At 39.9% G+C, this 14255-nt stretch overlaps 2 protein-coding genes across 2 annotated transcripts; both read right to left on the bottom strand.

The window, feature by feature from the left end:
* Positions 1–683: 683 nt before the first annotated feature.
* Positions 684–5286, bottom strand: LOC139201011 (annexin A2-like). The gene is made up of 13 exons (XM_070830213.1): positions 5182–5286; positions 4473–4530; positions 4269–4362; positions 3478–3572; positions 3254–3367; positions 3006–3096; positions 2676–2755; positions 2531–2590; positions 1914–2007; positions 1702–1797; positions 1452–1510; positions 1066–1188; positions 684–970 (listed from the first exon to the last, which is right to left on the bottom strand). Exons 2-13 carry the CDS (start codon positions 4518–4520, stop codon positions 905–907), a joined length of 1020 nt encoding a protein of 339 aa, XP_070686314.1. The 5' UTR covers positions 4521–4530; positions 5182–5286; the 3' UTR covers positions 684–904.
* Positions 5287–5502: 216 nt separating this feature from the next.
* ice2 (interactor of little elongator complex ELL subunit 2) lies at positions 5503–14255 on the bottom strand. Its single transcript, XM_070831411.1, has 15 exons — positions 14144–14255; positions 12382–12483; positions 11922–12267; positions 11709–11828; positions 11495–11629; positions 11217–11333; positions 10743–10902; positions 10134–10315; positions 9208–10045; positions 8950–9119; positions 8709–8838; positions 7369–7453; positions 7085–7135; positions 6303–6546; positions 5503–5943 (listed from the first exon to the last, which is right to left on the bottom strand). Exons 1-15 carry the CDS (start codon positions 14155–14157, stop codon positions 5791–5793), a joined length of 2847 nt encoding a protein of 948 aa, XP_070687512.1. The 5' UTR covers positions 14158–14255; the 3' UTR covers positions 5503–5790.

Genomic DNA, 14255 nt, shown 5'->3' on the forward strand with positions numbered 1-14255 from the left:
TGGTTATTTCATCCTGAGAGACCACAAACTAAACAGCAGAAACACACTGTATAGACGCTTGTTTAGTGGTATGCAAATCATCTTTGCCAGAGGTAAAATTAACATTTTTAATTAAAATATTAGCACCAAACAAACACAGAAAAACACACTAATGATTAAATCATCTTGATGGAACCTCATAGTGGAAAATGAGGATGATTTCTCATGATTCTTTGTATGATAACGTGTTGCATTGACCATACATTCCCATTATAAAGTCATAAATCTTCAAGTTTGCAAACAGCGCAGCTGACATTTTGAATTTAAGCAGAGTAATTTTCACGACAAGTTTTAAATTTGACAAGCTAAAAAAACTGTTTTGATTTCATTCCCTCGTGCAAATAAAATATAGCACATAGCTGTTTTTGTTGATTGTAATTTAATGGACTAATTCCAATAATTAGAAAAAGGATGATAATGTAATGTAAAAATGTCATTTAAGATCAAATATTTCATTATATATTAAAACATTTAAGATCTTTGAATTTCTTCAGCAGGTATTAGACATGAGGCTCTGAGACACTGAGGAGCTGGAGCTTTCTCTAGCTGCCTCTAATGCTACTATAGCGCCCTCTAATGGTTGTCTACGTAAACATCATGTACAAATAAACTAGGTGGGGTGCAAACACAGTAAGGAACAAGACTCCAAACAAAGCAGCTTTATTGCTGTTTTGGCATAATGAAGGTAAGTGGTAATACAGGTTTTTCATGTATGAAAAAGGGAAATTTGTGTCCTTTAATGTTGCATTCAAATGTGTGCAGAAAAAGTAGGATGGGCTTTTGGTGGAGTTTGTTCCAAGTGTGGTATTCATAAGCCCACCTTTCCAGTACTCCTCCTCAGTGAGGCCCATTTGATACTGATGGTTCATCTTTCCTGCTCTGGTCCACACAGGCCGAGCAGCACCTTTTGGTAGTCTCCCTTTGTGTGCTCCTGCAGAAACAGAGCAGATTACAGCGACTGCATGACAGAACAAGCATTACTGTAAATCACTAATAGGCCAGGGGCAGCTTGTATGATCCACTTACTGTGATAGTCTTCTGAACAGTCTGTCCAAAGATGGTCTTGTATTCAGAACAGATCTTCAACATGTCGACCTCGCAGCGTGACACCACAATTCTGGTCACTACCTTCTCTTTGGCTCCTTTACACTGAGCAGACAAGCGTAAGTCAGCACTTACTTTAGTTGCATATGCTCTAAACTTAACCACAGCAGCTGATGCAACACTGTTGTAAGATAACTTTTGCCAACTTTGGATTCTGTGTTCCTGCAGCAAAATTGTACTTTCACAAGCAGATGTACTTTTTACATCTGTTCCAAGAAAAAAGAAAAAAAAAAAAGAAAAAAAAAAAAAGCCTGGCCCTCAAAATAGCCACATTTCAACAAGGAGAAAGAGAACAGCACTGCAACTACCTTCATAGCTTCATTCAGTCTCTTGGCAAAGTACAGCTGTTTGTTTTCAAAGCACTGAACTAGAGCAAAAGAGAAACAGAATAAACATCCACAATAATACAATTTGTCTTTGACAGATCATTTTCTCTTGTAATTTTAGAAATACTTCGTGAGAAATACTTACTGCAGATAATGAATAAATAGGGTCACTGTCAATTCGAAGAAACTATCTGCATCAATAATGTGAATTACTGATAAAATATATGTGTACCTAGCACCAGAAAGGACCTTTGCAAGTCTCCTTTAACTTCCTTCACAATGCTCTCCTGCATGTCGTAGGGGCTGTAACTCTTGTACCTCTGAAACACTAACAAGCAGAGAAAAATGATTAACTGATTGTGAATTCATTTATTTTATTAAAGAGAATTTTAAAAAAAAAACACTTATCTAACAATGATATCAAAAGAAAATGGGGTCTTTTACCTTTTTGCAGGTGGGGAACGCTTCTCTCAGACATAATGGAGATCCAGGTGGCCACATCAGTTCCTTTTGTCCCTATTCCAGCATCATAGAGTGCCTGAGTTGAATCAACAAAAAAAAAAACAATAAACACTGACTACTCCTTTTGAATGTGAAGATAGCAAAGTTAAGCATTATTAGCAGTCTGCAATGGAAATGCCTACTTGTACAAAATCATCAACTACACATAGCTTTACCAAATGATTCAGGTTTTCCAAACTCACTTAGTTGCTAAGTGACTTAGTTGCTTTGTGAAATGCAAATGTTCAATTTTGTACAATTTCTTCTGGGGTAAAACATGACACACACAAAGTAGACATGGTATTTATTTATCAATAAACTTGTGAAGTAAATAAATTGTTCATATTCAAACAACTTCTACATCAAATACCAAACAAATACAGTTGATCTTAAAGAGACGTGGGAGCACATCAATGAATCAATGAGAGTATTAGAATGGTTACAGGAACAATGTTCAGTCTTTTCTAGATCAAGAACAACTGAAACACATTCACTGTTGAAATCCTTTGTCTTTCAGAAATATTGAATATTGAATTTGATGTAAAAATTGGTCAACTTACTCTGGCATCCTCATCAATCTTTTCATAGTCTACGACAGCAGATGGTTCTGCTCTCTTGGTCTGCGCAGAAATGAGGCACAACTCAGGTCAGATTCAACTCTATTGTGTAATATAAATCATACAGACAGGCACTAACGCATCTCACCTGCACCAGAGCCAAAAGCAGCTTGGCAAAGTTCCCAGAGGTGTCACCTGCCACGTCTTTTTCCAGTTCCTTCTTGTACACTGTGGGAAGCAATATTTTCAATTTAGGCATTTAGCTCTCTTTACGTGGTCTAAGTAATTATATAGAGTGTCTGGTACAAAAACATTTAAGACAGGACACAAGGGTTTTGATGGACTGAAGGAGCCTTGGTTGTACAACAGCTTGATAGTACAGGGAAAGCAGATGGCACAACAACATCACAGTGAGTCATTATATATATATTAAAATTTCCAGCCCATTTTATGAATGCATGGGACGTTTCAGACTTACTCTCCTTGTAGTCCCTCTTGATCTCCTGTAGCTCACCACTGCTGCGTGAGCACAAAATCTCAATCAGCGTTTCTTCATCTGTTCCTAAGCCCTGAGGGACACAAAAATCTTTATTATTTTTTTACATATGATATTTTAAAATGTACTTGGAAAAAACAAGTTTCGTCATTTTTCCAGGAGAGGGCAGTGTGACCCTTCAATGGAATCCACTGATGCCGAGCACCACTGATACAATCCGTGTCCTTTACCTTGATAGATGCTCTGATCTCTGAGGCATCGTACTGGGTCGTGCTCTTCATCAGTCCCAGGATCACTGTTTCCAGAGAGCCAGACAACGCTCCCTTCAGGGCTGTGATCATGTCCTGAAAATACAACAGCGTTACCCGAATGGACTGATTGTGCCCCTCAGTGTTAAAGCCACTTTGCAATCAGATCTGTGAAGAGTTCAGTTTCCTGTCAAGGCCTACTGTACCTTCTTTGCCCTCCTCTCATAGGCAAAAGCGACTTCTCTCCTTTGTGAGTAGGTCCGCTTAGTCAGGACATCAATGATGGTCTGTTCATCTACTCCTGATGTTAGAATGAAATGGGCACACGTACATTAGACACATCAGGTAAGACAAAATGGTTGCAATTCAACCACTAAATACATTTGCAGAAAAAGTGCAACACAGCTGAGTGTACATGGCTTAAGAGTGGAAGAATAGTTAAGAGGAATATGGTACAAAACCTGGTTTATCAGCTAAACATGATGCATGAAAAATGACAAATGTATGTCTTACAACCTTTAATCTTTGGTGTCAATTTAACATTTTGAATTAGTTGAGTTAGCTGTTCAATAAGTAACAATATTCAACTTTTACAGAAAGTTATATTGTGTTAAATGTAGCCTTAATTCATTTTTATAAGAGGGCTTGGCAGGGAAGTTTCTCACATGACTTGGTCACAAGGTATTTTTCCACTCACACCCTCATTAGTAAAGAGACATCACTCCACACAGAATATTGTTCGTTTTAACAAAATGGTGGGCTGTTAAGGAAGTTTGCAGTCAGATCGTTGCCAAGAGTTCCCAGTCAGTGGCCAGAACAAGGCCTCTGCCAGCATCGAGGCACAGACTTGGAGGCGTTCCCAGCATGGTCAAAATATTTTAAGCCATGATGCTGACTCACAAATACCAGCTACTCATCTCTAGAGACAAACTGTAGAACCTAGCCCTGATTTTTTTTTTTTTTTTTTTTGAGCTACACATATAGTACTGCATCTTGCCTTTGGTTTTGATAGCAGTCTCTATTCTGGCAGCATCTCTGTCAGGGTCAAAGTCCTTAGCAGGTACCACCGTGGGGAGCCTGGGTTCATAGGCCTGAGGATTCAAAGGAAGTTTAGAGTGTGAGGGGAGAAAAATGATGCCAAACAACATAATGAAAATTTTCATCATAAAAATGAGACGGGAAAAAAAAAGGCCATCGGTACCCCAACGTTGAGAGACAGCTGTCCCAGAAATTCTGATACCAGAGCCATATTGACTGACCTGAAAAAGATGACAGAGCGATTAACATTACACAGTCTTGATCAAATCTCACTGTAATCCTATCACTGAGTTGTCTCAGCTGATGCAAGAGGGCATGTTTGTTTTGTCTCAAGATATAATCACCTAAGCCACAATGGAGATGTCTTCCGAGCAGGAGCAGAGAAAGTTTATTCATTTAAGTTGCTAGTTTTGGTTCAACCGAGTCACACAAATCACTGCAACGGACTTTAGAATTTGATCAAAAGTAATTTCTTTCGCCATTTTCACACAATAGTTTATAGTAAAAAGGTTAGACACTGAAAATCCTCTAACTCTTTCAAATCCTGTTTTCACTGCGACACACATCCTTAACAACCCCAAAGAGACACACCCTGGAAAAAGTGCTACTGTACTCCAGTCTGTGTGAAAACTGAGTACATTCACATGCACACAAGAGAAGAGGTTGGACAGCTCACACTGCAGGAATCCAAGGAAATCAATCTTACTTGACCAAAACTCAACTAAAGAAACAAAACATGTTTACACAGTATATACAGAAACTGTATGGAAATCATCTGTCATGACTGCCTTCAATCTTCCTGTAGTGTCAAGTTAATCTCAATTACAATTTGAGCTAGTCCACATTAAAATGTATAATTACACTGAACTTACCTAAGCTGTAAAAGCTGAGATGATGCAGAGATTTGTCCAGACGATGTTCAAGTGGAATGGGTGTGAAGGTTTAACTTTTCAGGGTTTTCCCTTTCACCTCCCCTGACTCAGTTTCCCTCCCCTTTTCATGCACTCATGACTCCACCCTGTTCCACAAGTAGACATTAGAAGCACAAGCAGGGCCGAAGCTTTGTTGAGTTACTGGAGCGCTGTGCCTTCAGGAGAATTCTAAGATGATGTCTAATCTTAAATTCACACGGTCTAGACAACAGACGCTTGCAAACATAAGCATTACAGACAATAACCATACTCCCATATGAGAACTTTTCCAAAGTTTATTGTTGATCTGTTTTCACAAAACATTAGAATTGAAAAAATATATACAAAAATGTTTCTGAACAATATAAAAACATAAAGTAAAAGTGCTTCAGCATTCACATTTATATTTCAGATCTCCTGTATGAAATCACAGACGTTGTCAGTGGTTCCTTTCCTTTCCTTTCCTTTCCTTTCCCTTAACAGTACAGATCCAACTCCTCCTCTGACTCACCTAACCTATGGTGTGCAATGATATGAATGACATGACATTAAATCTTTTGCCATGGGACTTTAAATGGACTTCTGAATGAGCTTTTTCATATACTTGTCACGCTTGGCCGCACGTTTGCTTTGTTTTTTCTTCGTGTTGCCTCTTGCATTAAAGTTGTTCTTTGACGGCCCGGCTCCACGATTGTTGAACTGCGATGACCCATCGTTCGCTGTCTGGTAGAATAAAGGACAGAAATAAAGTTCTATCTTTATTTAACTCAAATAATGTTTTTATTTGTCATTCTTAGAAGTACAAACATTTAGCGGCAAGTGTTGAATCCAAATGTCCAGTTGAAAACTTATTTCATTGAGAGTTGTTTTGTGTGTGTGTGTGTGGGGGGGGGGGGGGGGTTCCCACTGTTTGTGTAATGAAGGGTGTGGACTTCCGAAGCATTACCCAATAAACACTTCGTAATAGTTCCAGCAACCTTTCACCATTATTTTCTAATTGCCATTATTTGTTCCACCATGACATTCATTGCCTTTCTAGTCTTTCATCACAGTTACAACAGCGACATAAATCAAGTACACACCTTGAAGATGGGTTTCACTGGGAAGGTGCAGGGGACATGGCTGTGTTTCTGGTGGAAGGGCAGGACCACAGCTGGATCAACAGGTATCCAGGGCACGAGGCCGGAAGCCGGGGGCTGTGGGACAGAGCTGTGGACCTGCTGCAGGTTGTATGCCCCCCGACTCACTTTCCCATTAGCCGCTTTTAATAAGGTCACAAATGGTTCCCTGGCCTTGTGCGCCATCAGGTACTGTCCTTCCTCTAACCTACAAAACCAAATTAAGTAATCGAGGATGTGTTAACGTGAAAAACCACACACTGAAACATGCTGTACCGTTCGCAGCGATTTCTTGTTTTCTTGCCAAGTGACTGGAATGTAGGTGAGCAAAGCCTTAAGAAAGCAGAAGGTGACGCGTCTATTGTGTGCCGTTGAGCAATCAGTTGTGTAATCCTCTTGTGCAAACCCGGGAATACAAACTAATGTCATATTTTTCACCCAAGGCCGTCAGATCTGACTGTACATAGGCAATTTCATCATCTTAAATACAGCGTGAACACAGATGTGCCCAGACAACTCATGTGCAGACGTTGTCTAACTAAACAAGAGTTTAGAAGACAAAGATCAAACTTTTCTAAAAACTTAGACCAATCTAAAAATTGATTATTGACATACACATATTTAATATGTAAATGCATTAAATCAAAAGATGTAAAGGAAGCCTGGGCGAACATTCTTTCTGTAAAAAGCTCAACACTAATAATCTACAAACAAAACTGAGATAATTCATGTCGTCAACAACTCACCCAGTTAGCTTTTTCAGGAGGTGGTGCAGTATATTCAGTGACTTGGATGGCCTGTGGATGGAAAAGAGAGATCATCGAGCCCGCCTACTTTGGTGGGGATCTAGATGTCAACAGTAACTCTGATGACAAAACCAGAGGGGTTGATAGCTACTGTTGATGAGCAGGCTTGGATTATTGATAATCTGACTGGATCTCGAGATGACAGCCACTTAAGTGACATAACCATACAGTGGTGATAAGGTTCAGGCCAATCTTGTGCACACATCTGTTGTAACGACACTCACTTGAACCCACAGGAGATGTTCTGTTTCCAGTCATCAGGCAGCTTCCTCAGCACAGCTACTTTTGATGTGTGGGCATTGATGTGAGCTACAGATACAGAAAGGGAGGGTGAGAGATACATGAAAAAGACCAAGAGCTAATGAGCGTGCACATCAAGCACTCCACTTGATCATCAATGCCATTCCTAGTGCTTACAAACGTAATTAGTCTGTGATGATTTCCAGCATTGTTACAAGCTTGAGTGGGTGGTAAGAAAAGCTTGTTGCTCCTGTCTCCTTTCCTACCTCCCACACCAGCTTGTAATGCCTGCTCATTTTAACAGAGCCTTCCTTCAGTTATGGACTGTTTTAGACTCTGCAAACGCAGCCATAAATACACAATTGTGGAATGCCACATGATAAACCACATGATGGACTATGAAGCACTAAGCAAAGAAGGAAGTCTTCTGTGGCTGGTTCAAAATGCCATTAAGTGGGAGATATTCTATATTGTCTCACATAGCTTGAATGCTATCACTGTTCTCTCACTGGCTATCACTTTCTTATGCACTTTCTTATTATTAAACTGAAACGTTCTCTTCTAAATTATCTTGGGTCTCAGACGCCCGACACAGAGTTACGTCCACTTTTTTGCAAAGCTATTTATAGCAGTGAAGCTGATTATAAGGGAGCCAGTAGACAAGCTGGTTTTGCTGACAGTAATGCTGATGACCCTGCCCAGTATGTCAACTATGCTAACAGGAGTATAATTTAGAGGCTGCTTTTTTCTAAAGCTCTACATTAGACAGAAAAAAAATCTTTACGCTGGGAAGACATGTATATTCCCAGGCAACAAATCAATGAACCTGGTACAAAAAAAAGGATGGAGTCTTCCTCTGAGGTACCAGGTAAGCAGCACATGTAAGTGGACAAATACCCATTGAGGGAATTTAACCGAAGTTCAAGACAACATTTAGCTGAGCTCTGCACACCGCATTCTTTGTAATTCCCCACAATCAAGTGTGGCTGTAGTTATGGCAACAAAATAAACTCAATCACTACACAGTCACAGGAGGACGGTGAGTCATCGGACGACTATTCCATTGGTTAGTGGGAGGATCTGCCATGTGGACATTACTGAATCCTATGAGGGAGGGAGAAGAGGAAATCCTCTTTCTTCATCCACTTATATGTTTCTTTGGCTATTTTCTTGGCAATTGCGTTGGAAAATGAAAGACTAAACAGGGATACTCCACATTACACTTGAACTGAGAGCAATTTGGGTACATTTCTGTCTTGGTTTACATTGAATTTAGGAGGAAATAGAAGAAGAAACGGCAGGTAAAAGCGCTAAAAAGTTTTACCTATGTAGGATACAGTGCTGGAGTGGAGCATTGTCTCAGTCCACAGCTGGCAAGCCTCACTGCTGGTCAGACACTCAACACCATAACACAATTGGTACTCCAGCTTGGGTAAGACATGCACTGGCACAAACTATTGGGGCAGTAAACAAAAGGACAGAAAGAGGGCTGTTAGATATACTCATTTTATGATTTAATATGTGACATGAAAAACTGGAGGCTGTGTATAGTACAATATGTATACCTGGTTTTGGTTGCCTCCTACTTTTCTGGTATGGGTCAGTGAGACAGAGCTGCGCACCATGAGCAGCAAATCTTGCAGACTGTAGAGTTTGTAGAACAGGTTGCCTTCCTCTGGAGCCTTGTAGTCTTGTTCATCTTCTGCACCAGCCTGCAGGTCCAGTGACAGTATTTCTACACGTGGGGCAATAACGTACCATATGTTAATTGAGCACATAGACAGAACATGTATCAACAGAAGGAAAATCAATTTGACACCAACTTTTGTGCTCTGTAGCAGTAGTCTTGACCACTGGTGCAGATTCCTGAGGGGCAGCATAGATCTCTCCATCCTGGTTCTTGTTCTTCTCCAAATATGAAGACACACAGGGCTTAACCAGAGACACAGGTTGGGAGTGAACTGAAGCTGCCGTACATCGGGTGGGTGAGTTGGCCTCCTGTGACAGCGTGGAGGATTTGGCCGTGTCACTGGCGGAGTTGAACATGGCTGTCTGCATGCGCAGTATCTCACCCAGCTGATCGCCAGATACCTTGTCTCTTTTGATTTGTCGCCTCTGTTTTGTAAGTTTTTGAGGGGAAGATGAGTCTAAATTCATAGATACAGTCTCAGACACAGTGGTGGTTGCAGAGCATGGTGTGGTCTTAGGTGTAGGTTGTGTTATAGGTTTTGCAGATGGAGACACAGTGTCATCAATGACCAGCTTCTCATCATCCGAGTCTCCTGTAAATGCTTGGTCTTCGTTGCTTTCCTGAGCAGAGTCTGGTCTCATTTGTTTAGTTTTTGGTTCGATGGACTCACTCCGAACTGGTTGAGTTGTCTTCTCTGCTATGGGATCGTCCATATCTGTCAATGAGGTGTTCATCTCTTCTTGTGAAGTGCTGCTAGTGTTTATAAGATGCTCACTGGACCTTTTAGTCTTAATTATGTTTGGGGAACCTGCAACTTTTTTACTTTTTTCACACACATCCTGCTCACTCTGCGTCTTCTGCATCTTGGAGGTTTTAACGGGCGTCTCTCCAAATGTCTCCAGGTCAGTAAGGTCCACCTCAAAGTCAAGACCATTGTTGTCAAGAGACACTACATTTCTTTGTGAATTCTCCTGATACAGAAACAGAAAACAAAGAATCATTGTTCAGATGAAATAAGGCCATGTACATGATGCCATATGTATATGTGCACCGACATACCGGTGAGAGTTGCTGCTCGTTTGCAGGACACTCCGTCATCAGATGAAACACATTTTTACTTCCATTCTTCTTGATGGAAAGCTTCAGACTCTCAGAGTGGTAGATATGACTCCTCTCTCTCACTGTTATTTCAGTCTTCAGAAGAGGTGACTCTATGTACACAGTCTTTTTCTGACCGCTGCCTGTAAACAAGACAAGGCGGTAAGACATGAGTTAAAGGATGTGTGAAACAGTGCCACCATAAGGCCATTCAATATCAATACGCACAGTGATTTATCTTCAATTTCTTCACTGCTACATACTGTATTTCTTTCACACATGATTAAAAAAGGCTCAACCCTCAAAGACAGATTTACATGATTAATTTGTAAAATCTTTACATGTACTGCCAATGTGAGACTCTTTTTAGCTATCAGTGTAATAACCTTATGTCATATTATATGTGCATGACAGGTATATGAAAGTCAATAGCAACACAAAAAGGAGATAAAAAAGTGTGGGGGGGGGCTAGGCATGTTTTAATCTTAAACATTTTACCCATTGGAGGGAAAGCCTAATTAAACTAACTTCCACCATAACAGCTCGAGTGTCTGAATGATGGTTCTGTACCTTTTGCTGGGTTTAATTTGACGAACACAGGCAGCTCCCATTGCTCTCCAAAGTCAGGGCCATGGTTGTCGAGCAGCCTGAGCAGGGCATCTCGAGTCAGACACACGTGAGGCTCATAATGAGCACACAGGTTCTCAGCATTACTATCACTGCTGATTGTCTATAGAGGAAAAACAAGACCAGGTCACGCTACCAGAGAATCTACTGCATCACTTAAATGAACACAGGTAACTACACAACTTTCTACAATTAACTGGACTATGACGGTACTGTGTGTAACTGGGATCTTTCAGACACACAATTAGCACTGGTTTTGCTGAGCAAGACATGAACACCCTCTGGTGTCTTTTATGAAAACTGCAAGAGCTGGAATGGAGTTACAATAGACCTGCGGACATAAATCCCATTCTAGCAGTAAAACATCTCTGTGACTTACTTTATTGAAGTAATTAAAAAAGTGAGACAATTGCTTACAGCGTGCATGTCCTTAGCTTTTTTAGCTGGAGGATTCTCTGATGAAACACTCTGATAATCCGATGCAAGCTGTGCATCAGCAGGCACTATCTTGTGGTCTGTAACATCCACATTGCCCTGGAGAAATAAGGGGTACAAATATGGAAATAGAGGAAGTGAATCACCAGAAGACTGCAATACAACACTCAAAGTTGAAAGGTTGAATAGAAAACTGGACAATGGCATTCATGAGCAGCCCAAATGTATGAAGTCGAGTTGCTCCTTCAAAAGATCATTACCATGACCAGCAGCTGTTTTTCAAAGGTTATCGTCAGCTCTGGGTTGAATGTTCCCCCTGTTAAACTAGTCATCTCATGGATCTGGTAAAGCTGAGGAAATTTCTTTATGCACTCCAAACAGCCCCTGAAGAAATCCTGAAAAACAAATTAGGGCCCTATGCTTTAACACATCTCACAGGGCTGATGATGGGTAAAATCCTTGTAGTATCAGTACCTCTGAATATTGCACAGCTCCCTGTGATATGAAGTTGTAGTCGTCAGCACATATTTTGGCCACATCGTGCAGGTACCTCATGAACTCCATCACTTCATTGTTTACTCGTGCATTCAAGCTCTGAAAAATTAGAGATCGTTTGAAGAGGCGATGCAACAAGGACTGACACAATTTGCGTCCCATTAAAGGGTAGAGATTAAAGAATGATGGTACCTCTGAAAGATCCCTTGTTTTCTTACTCATCAAAATGCCAAGATATGCCTGCTGCTGTTTGCTGGACAGACTGGACAAACAGGGGTAGGGCAGTCTGGGTTCAGGAAAAGCAACATCTTCCTCATTCTCAACCTGCTTTAGCTTTGCTCTTGATTTTTCGGTATCCTTACGTTCTTCTGTGTCCTCTGCAGCATTGTCCGCATATACATCATCACCATCACAGCTGTCCCAACAGGACTTTGCTTTGCTGATGCAACTGTTGTCTTTAAAGTCTGCAGCTTTTGAGCACGAGGCTTTTCTAGCCTCAACATCACACTCCCGTTTTATGTTGGCATCCTCTACAGGACTTTGGGAAGGAGAAAAAAAAAAGGAAGTAAAAAGAATATGTAAGATAAACACTCACTAGTTAGCCTTCAAAAACTCACTAAATGATGAATTGATTGTTAATGTATTGACATACCTTTGAAGAAAGGCCCACAGTTCTCTGATATTAGGTGCAAGTGAATATTTGTCATAGAGATCTCTGGTAAAGAACGGAGCCTCAGGGACTGGAAGGTCCTCCCTTAAATTGAAAGGAGTATGTATGTATGATATTAGAGCGCCTTTGTTGTACCCAAACATGCATAAAAGTTTTGGCATTGGCCTGCTTTTGTACAGGGACAGACTTACATTTCTTTTGACATGCAAGACAGAAGAACTTAATTGGTAGCTGCTGTAGTCTAGTGCACACTATAATTGACCATTACTCTATGTAATGGATGACTCAGGTGTAGCAGCACTCTGTTTTGTTTTCCAAAATATACCACTACTAAGTTTAAAGTCAAAAGAAATGAGTTTGACATGAGATGAATCTTCAGAAGTCAGCAACTCAATTTCAAAGATTCACTGTAAAAAAAAAAGAGAAAGTATTCCCACATTGATCTATTGACAACGTTGCCATTAGAGTCTCAAAAACTCAAACATTTTAGCTACTACAACATTAACAACAGCAATTATCTAAACTTCCAGAAGACATAATGTCACTCAATAATAATAACATTACACAGTGGTAAAGAATTGTTTTGTGCAATATAACATTATTTTAGGGGAAATTATATCACATCACATAGGTATTATGTGTCTCCATTTAACTAACCAAACACAAATCAAAAGAAAAGAAAATCAAATAAATAAATCATATTTTGCTCTCATTTATTTTATAATAGATAAGCATCCAGCAAGTATGATCTAATATTACATTAATTACGTAAATTTTGAATAATTAGTGTGATTTGAAATCTTTCTGATCATGCTGACATTTTAACTTGAGCTTAATCATTGACCAACATTATATCTGTACTGAGCTGACACCATTTAAATGTGTGTGATGTTGTTAGTTTCTACTTAATTTGATTACATGTTTGTGTTCATCTTATTGAAATACAGCAAAAATGTAACTGTTCACATGTTGTGCCTTGTGATAATGCCAATCGTGTTATGTTTTGTATAAATAAATGCGGATGTTTCTGTATTTTTAGTGATACTGCGATCAAATTCACCTCACAGCTGCACAGGATGACTCCCTGCTATATTTTCACACTGTCCGTGATGAATGGAGTGACATTATACAACCAAGCACAAGCATGTCAGCACTAACGTGTGTCTGTCTGCTGCTGCTGCTGCTGCTACACAGACAGAACACAGACATTACGTTTAACTTCCCGTGTTAGCCTTCAAAATACAAGCTAATGTTAACGTTATCGCAACGCCATTAAAATCCAATTTAATCACAGTCAACACCAACAGTAACATTATTGTTTAGCTGGTCCAAGTAGGATATTTACGTGGCTTAAAATAGTGAGAAAACGATATAAAAACAGTCCAAAAACAAACTTTTAGTTAACTTCCTGTCTCATTATAATGACTTGACTGTAAGCTACTTTTAGCTTTGTGTACATCTCTCGTTTATCATTAATGTAAAAAATTAGAGTTAAACATTAACAACGAATAATGACACAAAACCTGTGACATAATGGTGATAAGTGCACTTTTGTTGTACAAGAAGCCAGAATTTGGTTAGCAAGGTTACCGTTAGCCGTCAGTCACAACACAACTCGTAGTATGCTACCTAGCTTGTTAGCTAACATTAGCTAGCCATGCGGTTGGTGAGTTGAGATGCCAGGTGAGTTGTAATCATGCCTCTGGGACATTCTACAAAATATTGCAGTGAAAATAATACGTACCATATCAGCTCCATCACTGTCACTATCTATCGTTCCGCAGGAAAGACAGCATTTGTAAGCTACTGTGGACAAGTCCGTTAGCGTTAGCCAGCTAGCAAACATTTGACAGGTG

Source organism: Pempheris klunzingeri, chromosome 5, assembly GCF_042242105.1.
Source record: "Pempheris klunzingeri isolate RE-2024b chromosome 5, fPemKlu1.hap1, whole genome shotgun sequence".
NCBI classification, from domain to species: Eukaryota; Metazoa; Chordata; class Actinopteri; order Acropomatiformes; family Pempheridae; genus Pempheris; species Pempheris klunzingeri.

What these genes read in the sequence shown, in the direction of transcription:
- LOC139201011 (XM_070830213.1), bottom strand. Translation starts at nt 4,520, where the DNA reads ATGGCTCTGGTATCAGAATTTCTGGGACAGCTGTCTCTCAACGTTGGG. An exon ending in AGCTGTCTCTCAACGTTGGG is followed by an intron (nt 4,363 to 4,472) that starts GTACCGATGGCC and finishes TTGAATCCTCAG; the next exon opens with GCCTATGAACCCAGGCTCCC. An exon ending in ATGAGAGGAGGGCAAAGAAG is followed by an intron (nt 3,368 to 3,477) that starts GTACAGTAGGCC and finishes TTGTATTTTCAG; the next exon opens with GACATGATCACAGCCCTGAA.
- ice2 (XM_070831411.1), bottom strand. An exon ending in CAAATTAAACCCAGCAAAAG is followed by an intron (nt 10,316 to 10,742) that starts GTACAGAACCAT and finishes TCTTGTTTACAG; the next exon opens with GCAGCGGTCAGAAAAAGACT. An exon ending in TACTGCTACAGAGCACAAAA is followed by an intron (nt 9,120 to 9,207) that starts GTTGGTGTCAAA and finishes CCCCACGTGTAG; the next exon opens with AAATACTGTCACTGGACCTG.